General features: G+C 49.1%; 3 protein-coding genes; 2 read left to right on the plus strand and 1 right to left on the minus strand.

Annotated features, from left to right (window-relative positions):
* Nucleotides 1-404: 404 nt before the first annotated feature.
* Nucleotides 405-1724, minus strand: GSTUM_00011124001 (uncharacterized protein). XM_002841728.2 has 2 exons: nucleotides 811-1724; nucleotides 405-752 (listed from the first exon to the last, which is right to left on the minus strand). Exons 1-2 carry the CDS (start codon nucleotides 1521-1523, stop codon nucleotides 587-589), a joined length of 879 nt encoding a protein of 292 aa, XP_002841774.1. The 5' UTR covers nucleotides 1524-1724; the 3' UTR covers nucleotides 405-586.
* A 297-nt stretch (nucleotides 1725-2021) lies between these two features.
* On the plus strand, nucleotides 2022-4065 carry GSTUM_00011125001 (uncharacterized protein). XM_002841729.2 has 2 exons: nucleotides 2022-2957; nucleotides 3012-4065. The coding sequence occupies exons 1-2, from the start codon at nucleotides 2364-2366 to the stop codon at nucleotides 3588-3590; spliced, it is 1173 nt and encodes a 390-aa protein (XP_002841775.1). The 5' UTR covers nucleotides 2022-2363; the 3' UTR covers nucleotides 3591-4065.
* Nucleotides 4066-4276: 211 nt separating this feature from the next.
* On the plus strand, nucleotides 4277-7262 carry GSTUM_00011126001 (uncharacterized protein). XM_002841730.2 has 5 exons: nucleotides 4277-4464; nucleotides 4513-4636; nucleotides 4699-4887; nucleotides 4963-5920; nucleotides 5980-7262. Exons 1-5 carry the CDS (start codon nucleotides 4455-4457, stop codon nucleotides 7186-7188), a joined length of 2490 nt encoding a protein of 829 aa, XP_002841776.1. The 5' UTR covers nucleotides 4277-4454; the 3' UTR covers nucleotides 7189-7262.
* Nucleotides 7263-7600: the final 338 nt, after the last annotated feature.

Raw genomic sequence — 7600 nt, forward strand, 5'->3', positions numbered from 1 at the left:
CGGACATCGGTTCGTTGTTGGTAAGGGGCGAGGCACAGCTGGTCAGGACAATTGACGAGAGACAAGGAGACGGGGGGACCTCTTGATTGTCATTGCCTACAGGAGGCCGAGCTTGGTTGCTCTTATGAGGAAACCCCACTACCAGAATTATATACACGATAAAGAGATATGGTATGATACCAGTAAAACAAATCACAGAACTCCCTATTATGTGCCGTTATCGTAAACATGACTGGTAACCGGGTACGAGTGCATAATATGGCTTCCATGGTATCATGTCATACCATGATGTAAGGTTCCGCTGTGTTACCCTACCCTAATGTATGGTAAAGTGCTTTTAGTTACCCTGGGGTATTGCAGTCAGAGTAGCCCTGCACGGTCACCTACTCGAATACATTTCGGTATGGTATCATAACTTTCAGCCTTGTGTAAAAGCGTAATGTAAGTATCACAGGAATATCTAACTACAATGGGTGAGTGGCAGAGAACATGTGCACCCAATTACCGCGTTGGCCGGACCAGCGTTTAGGCTGGTGACCCTCCAACACCATGTATGATAATATGAAAAGAAACCGCAGCTAGATGATTAGAGCATCAACCATAATGGTTTTGGCATCCCCTTGACAGCCAGGGCGGAGTTCTTAGGATCCTTCTTGAGCCCTACATAGGCAATCCTCTTCGCTGGGTTACCAGTGGTGATGCTCCAGCTTTTGAGACCATAGTACGCTGCGATTGAGTGGACCAGCCAGCGTCTAATTTTTGGGTTATCATAGCTCTAATGGGGGAAAATTCTCGAGGGAGGAAACGAACCCGAATGAAGCCCCAGGATCGCTGACTGAGCTCTCAAACAAGACCTTCTCACTCTTGAGTTGGAGTTGCTTGGCCCGCTTGCTGATGAACACAATTTCTTCGTCTGATTCATCGTCCACTGGATCGCCCTCCCCTCCCTCTTCTCTAGCCTTCTCCTCTTCCTGCTCTCCAAGGACAAACTTCCTCACTTCCTCTTCCAGCGATTTAAGTAGTCCAACGGCGCCCCGAGTCTTCTTCATCCGCACCTTCAGTTCCCTTGGCATCTTCTCGGCTACCTGGTGGTTTGCGGCAGCGTTCCCTTTATGGAGGAATTTGGGGTGATCGTAAAGCGAGGCGAATTCATACGGGACGTGGCGGCGAGGATGGAGAGGACGTACTTCCCAATCTAACGTGGTGGGTGGGATTGCATGGGGATTCGATAACAAACGGTCGTTTTCCCATCGTTGACGACGACGCGACCCTACATTACCACGAAGAAGAGCTTCTCGACGGCTCAAACTATCCCGGGGGAGGAGTGGCTTTTCTGGATGTGTGGGTTTGGGAGGGGTCGGCTGGGTTGGGCAGGAAACAGGGATTGTTAGGGTTGTGGTGCGGACCGGGGAAGGGGGGACGAGCAATGTGGGTACTACATGCTCTAAGGGCCCAGTGGGCAGTATAACTGCTAGCGGTGTAGCCGGTTGAGAATGCGTTTGGTCGGGTGAGTCGATGGCCATGGCTGAGCGAGCGTCGATGGGAATGTGCTGAAAAGCGTGGTGCGATATGGTACGGGTAAGGTATTGGGCGGGAGGGAAGAAGGAATGGTGGTAAAGAAGTGCAGAAAGGAAGCGGGACAAGGGTAACGGCGATCTATGTAGTCTATAGTATCATACCATAGATCCAGAGGATTGGCCGATCTGACTTATTTCTGTGGTAGTCCACCGTGACTGAAGTCTGATAGATGGCTGAGGGGGCGCACCCCTGTCTGATATCTGGGCTTATCGCCAATAGCTTATCGCTTGGGCGGGTAATGGAGGGCACGCTCAGCGTACCGTCGAGCACAAATATTTTTGATGCAGGTAGATACCGGCACTACTGCACAGAGACACCCCCCAGCAAGGCGGTCGGTACAGGATTTACCTCGACAAAGGGTGAAGTGAGTCACAAATTTGGAAATCGAGGACGCCCAGATCGGGAACCAACGTGTGAGTGATTGTTTGGCCATTCCCTTTGCACCTCTTTCTCTTGTCCCTCGCAACTCCTCCTACAGCACTTCACTCAAACCCACCAACAATCCCCTACACGGTCCACACCTCCCATGTTGGCAGCCTAGCTTCTTAACTCTCAGTTATCTTGCGACCTATTTAGCATCCCCTTCCCTCTCGTCCCCCCCCCCTTCCCTCTCCCCCTCTATCGCCCTAGTAAACGAACCCTCCTCCAGTCTCGAAAATACTATCCACACCCATGTCCGTCTTCCCGGTTCGCCCACGCCCTCCCGACTCGAACTCCTCATAAAAAAGATATCGTGTCCGAACAACAAACACACAATTAAACAGCGAAAGACTCATTCAGCTCACATGGCAGACACAGCTACCGCCATATTCGATTTCTCCGCTGTCATAGCTCTCAATGATGCCCTGGCTACGAATCAAAACAGCAACCCTCTAGTCATCAATCCCGAAAAAATTAGCGGGACTACTCCTCACCGATCCCTTGGTGACTTTACCCCCCTCTGGGATTTTCTAGGGTCCTCGCCTGTGCCATGCACTACCACTGACGAGGACGACCCATCACCCCCCACCCAAATTCATCCATCGCCAAGAAGGAAGCGCAAAACGCGCCACTCAAGTTCGTTTAAGATCGATGCAGTTACCCAGGAAACTCCACCAGTAGTGAGGCTGAGGGGGATGGAAACACCAGCTCCCCTGCAACCAGTTTTCCAGCAACCAATGCCAAGTGCGGTTACAAACGCCAGTTTAGAGGATCCATTTGATAAGCGGCCCGTGATTCGGTCGCAGATGACCTCGGTTGAAAGGAAAGCGCAACTAATACAGAAGATACTCTCACTATTCCCCGCTCAAGCTTCCCGTCTTCTTATTCGCCCAGGTCTCCGGTCAGGGGCGAAAGACCCTTCGGACACTGACATTCATGTCTTTGTCGATGCTTCTAACGTATTTCCCACCTGTATCCGGTTTTTATTCAAAACTTACGTGATTGAACCCTAGATCCTGATCGGATTCTACGAATGCATCAAGAAACGTAGGGGATATTCCCGCGGCGCAGCCATTCGTCAGCCCGCATTTTCCTTCCATGGCTTATCTCTTATCCTCGAGAGGGGACGGATATCTTCCAAGAGGGTATATGTCGGGAGTTCACCAACAACCGTATCCGCACTTGAAGCTCGTTCTCTTGGCTACGAAGTCAGTCTACTTGAGAGAGTAGAAAAGGAACGGGTGAATACGAAATACTCCTCCTCTTCGGGTTCCGAGGGCGCACACAAACGACGCCCCCGGAAAGTAGAGCAAGCCGTCGATGAAATCCTTCATCTCAAAATTTTAGAGAGTGTTCTGGATTTCACGCCAACTACTATCGTGCTAGCCAGCGGTGATGCAGCTCAAGGAGAGTACAGTCCTGGCTTTTTCAAGGTCGTCGAGAGATGTCTTGATAGGGGTTGGAAAATTGAGCTGGTATCGTTTAAGGCAAGCTTGAGTTGGCTTTACTCAAACAAGGACTTCTTAGAGAAGTGGAAGGGAGCCTTTTCGTTAGTCTTGCTAGACACCTTTGTCGAGGAGCTTTTAGAGTAGCGCACAACCTTTCTCTTACGCTCATATTTCTCTGCTCATTTCCCACATTCTCCCTCCACTATGTTCAGAGCCTTTTAGCTCCCCTGCCGCCTTTATTTTTTTGCGCGGTACATCTCTTATAGCTTGTATCCCTTGCTTCTTTCCTGTTTTTCCATATCTTGTTTTTTTCTGTCTATCTTATCTTTTGTGATCCTGGCCTGCCCAATGATTTGGGTGGGGGTTCTAGTATTTTTTAAGGAACCTGGAGGCAGGAAGAAGTTTTAGTGCTCGTGCTTGCACTGTACCGGTACGGTATTATGCCATGCCAAAGCATTGGGGAACTTGTAAAAAGGTACCTCTTTAACCATCTTTGCGTTGTAAAGCGTCTTGTTGGGTTAATATCATAGCACACGATTTTGTTGTCACAATATCTTATTACTTGACTACATTCATGGAAATAGCACCTAAGAGGATAGAAATGAAGTATACTTGTAAAATCACTGGTCTAAATTTACCGCAGGCCGATGAGAATATTTGAGAGGCATACGGTGCTGGAATCCAACGTCTTGGCGTGGGGACTTGAACATGGCAGGGATTATGTAAGGTGGGCGGCTGGATAAGCCCCCCACTAACCGCTGCAGCAAGCAAGACAACTTACCTCCGTGGCAGTTTACGGTAGTTTATCGCCTATCATCCACAGCAACCTTCCGGTGACCCAGATATAGAAATTCCCCCCAAAGGGATCTTTACCTCCTTGTTTTCCTCTCGTTTTTGTTGACCTATCGTTTCCTGTCCCTCGGGTGTGGTCTCGTCAGCTAAAATTCTTTTCCCTCCGCACCTCTCCTGAACCACCAACCTCGCCCACCGACCTCGAGCCCCGCAAAAATGAGTTCCTGTATGTAAAGATATCCCGAGATGGGCGCCTTGAGCTAACCATAAATAGTGAAGCAATTTATACGAGCCGTTCGGAGTGCGAAAACACTGAACGACGAGAGAGGCGTCATCCAAAAAGAGAGCGCTGCTATTAGAGCTTCATTTCGAGAGGAGTCCGGGGACTCCAATGTCCGGTTCGTCACCCGCTAACTTCACCATCATTGTCCTGTTTGCTGATGGATCGAACCCACTGCAGGAGAAATAATGTGGCTAAGCTATTATACCTCTTCACCTTAGGTGAGAGGACACATTTTGGACAGATAGAGTGTCTGAAGTTATTAGCCTCGCCGAGATTCGCGGATAAACGACTGGGTTACCTAGGTACCATGTTACTGTTGGATGAGAACCAGGAGGTTTTGACACTTGTCACAAACTCTTTGAAAAAGTCTGTTGTAAGCCGTTTGCTTCGCTTCTGCGTGCCGTGCTCGATTGTTTGCTTATCATAGGAGCCTCTCAATAGTGATCTGGAGCATTCCAACCAATACGTGGTAGGATTGGCATTATGCACGCTTGGCAATATCGCCTCGACGGAAATGGCTAGGGATCTTTTCCAAGAAGTCGAAAATCTTTTATCAACTGCCAACCCGTACATTCGTCGCAAAGCCGCCATTTGCGCCATGCGAATTATTCGCAAGGTCCCGGATCTGCAGGAGCACTTCATTGATAAAACAAAACTGCTGCTACAGGATCGGAACCATGGAGTGTTGCTCTGCGGAGTGACGTTAGTAACAGATCTTTGCCAACATGATCCGGATTTAGTTAGCCAGTTTAGACAGTTCACAACTGTTCTTGTTCGCCAACTAAAAAGCTTGACTAGCTCAGGGTATGCACCTGAGCACGACGTTACTGGCATAACAGATCCGTTCTTGCAGGTTAAAATCCTAAGGTTGTTAAGGGTCCTTGGAAAGGGCGATACCCAGGTCAGCGAGCAAATCAACGATATTCTTGCCCAAGTCGCTACCAACACCGATTCCACTAAGAATGTTGGAAACTCCATCCTTTATGAGGCTGTCTTGACCATTTTGGATATTGAGGCGGACAGCGGATTGCGTGTCTTAGGCGTCAATATCCTTGGGAAGTTTTTGACGAACAAGGATAACAACATCCGTTATGTGGCTTTGAATACTCTTATCAAAGTTGTCGCTGTCGAGCCAAATGCAGTGCAGAGACATCGAAACACCATCTTGGACTGCTTACGGGATCCCGATATATCTATCCGTCGTCGAGCCTTAGACCTCTCATTTACACTTATCAATGAGAGTAACATCAGGGTGTTGATAAGAGAGTTACTGGCGTTCTTGGAGGTCGCGAACAACGAGTTTAAGCCTGTAATGACGACCCAGATTTGTATTGCTGCAGAGCGTTTTGCACCGACAAAGAGGTGGCATATTGACACTGTTCTAAGGGTTTTGAAGTTGGTATGTTTTCTTGTGGCAGGGGGGTTGGGCAATGTGGCACTAACCCTTGTGTGATTAAGGCCGGAAATTACGTCAAGGAGCATATTTTATCGAGTTTTATCCGTCTTATCGCTAACTCTGCAGAGCTCCAAACTTACTGTGTGCAGAAGCTTTATTCTGCCCTCAAAGCTGACATCACACAAGAGGCACTTACTCTTGCCGGTGCTTGGACCATAGGGGAGTACGGTGACTTATTGCTGAAGGGTGGGCAATACGAGGAAGAGGAACTAGTCGTCAAGGTATCGGAATCCGATACTGTCGACCTCCTTTCAACCATCCTATCGAGCGCCTACGCTACATCCAACGTAAAAGAGTATATCATTACCGCCCTAATGAAATTGACCACCCGTATCAGCAGCGCTGCACAAATCGAACGTATCCGCCGAATCCTCCAGTCATATTCTGATAGTTTAGATGTTGAAATCCAGCAGCGCTCTGTTGAGTACGGTAACATGTTTGGCTACGACGAAATACGTCGTGGTGTGTTGGAGAAAATGCCGCCGCCAGTCATTAAAGAAGTCTCGAGAGTATTTGAACGGGAGACGGCACCGAAAGCGAGAGCAGGAAAGAAAACCGCTAAGAAGCAGTCCGATGAGGAAGCTCTTTTGGATCTCATGGGCGGCGAACCACCGGAGCCCACCGCGCCCCTCAGCGGAGCCCCACAGAGCAATATGGAATTGCTAAGCGGCATCCTTGGCGGCGACCTTATGGCTTCCAATTCATCATCCCCACCTCCATCAGCCCAATCAAATCTCAACAGTATCATGGACCTATTCAACGCCCCAGCAACATCCTCACCAGCACCAGCTGCAGCCCCACAACAGTCAGCACCGTCGCTCTTAGGTGGACTCGGCTCAACCTCAGCCCCATCTGTTGCTCCGACCGCTGCTCCAGTTGCGGCGCAGGTTTACAATAAGAACGGTCTTCAAATAACCCTGCAGCTGGCACGTACGGCCGATGGCATAATCAGTATCATCGCCCGATTCAAGAACAACTCCTTTACAGACCGTATCACCAGTGTAAGTCTCCAGGCAGCCGTTCCGAGGAGTATGAGGCTTCAGTTGCAAACCATAAGTGACTCAGAGCTTGATCCAGACGCCGAGGCTACCCAAATGATGAGGGTTGCAGGGAACAGGGGCAGTCCATTGAAAATGAGGCTGAAGATTGGCTATGTAAAGGACGATGTAGGGGATATCATGGATATGGTCGATTGGGCTGAGTCTTCCTAATTTATGAATGAACTGTTGTTCTTAGTTAAAGTTTGTTTGGGGAGATAATAGACTTGTTTCATCACAGGGTGTCACTCTGGTCATGATATGTCACCCGCTTGTAATTTGTGTCTGCTAGTGGAGGTTGTTTGGTATCATACAAGACATGGCAGGGGGGTTCGGGTAACCTAGCTCTTAAAGCCAGACCTCCCCGGTAAATGCGACATGCGCTTACAATACCCCGAGGATATCTTCGAATGTGGGGCCTGATACGCATATCACCATTGTGCGTGGGGGGAGCGGCTGCCCCCTTCTAGACAGCTTACAGTACGAGTACAAAGCCCAATTATTCGAGTATCATATCATAATTAGAGTTTCCCTAATAATCTCCCTTGGAAAGCGAAGGACTGTAAGGCGTTGGACAGACCCAGTC

This window comes from Tuber melanosporum (genome assembly GCF_000151645.1).
Source record: "Tuber melanosporum whole genome shotgun sequence assembly, scaffold_8, strain Mel28".
Lineage (NCBI taxonomy): Eukaryota > Fungi > Ascomycota > Pezizomycetes > Pezizales > Tuberaceae > Tuber > Tuber melanosporum.

Bases quoted from the DNA above. Each gene is read 5' to 3' on its own strand.
- GSTUM_00011124001 (XM_002841728.2), bottom strand. From the start codon at position 1,523: ATGGCCATCGACTCACCCGACCAAACGCATTCTCAACCGGCTACACCG. The intron at 753-810 runs GTTCGTTTCCTC...CCCAAAAATTAG, and splicing joins GATCCTGGGGCTTCATTCGG to ACGCTGGCTGGTCCACTCAA.
- GSTUM_00011125001 (XM_002841729.2), top strand. From the start codon at position 2,364: ATGGCAGACACAGCTACCGCCATATTCGATTTCTCCGCTGTCATAGCT. The intron at 2,958-3,011 runs GTATTTCCCACC...ATTGAACCCTAG, and splicing joins TCTTTGTCGATGCTTCTAAC to ATCCTGATCGGATTCTACGA.
- GSTUM_00011126001 (XM_002841730.2), top strand. The intron at 4,637-4,698 runs GTTCGTCACCCG...AACCCACTGCAG, and splicing joins TCCGGGGACTCCAATGTCCG to GAGAAATAATGTGGCTAAGC. The intron at 5,921-5,979 runs GTATGTTTTCTT...TGTGTGATTAAG, and splicing joins TTCTAAGGGTTTTGAAGTTG to GCCGGAAATTACGTCAAGGA.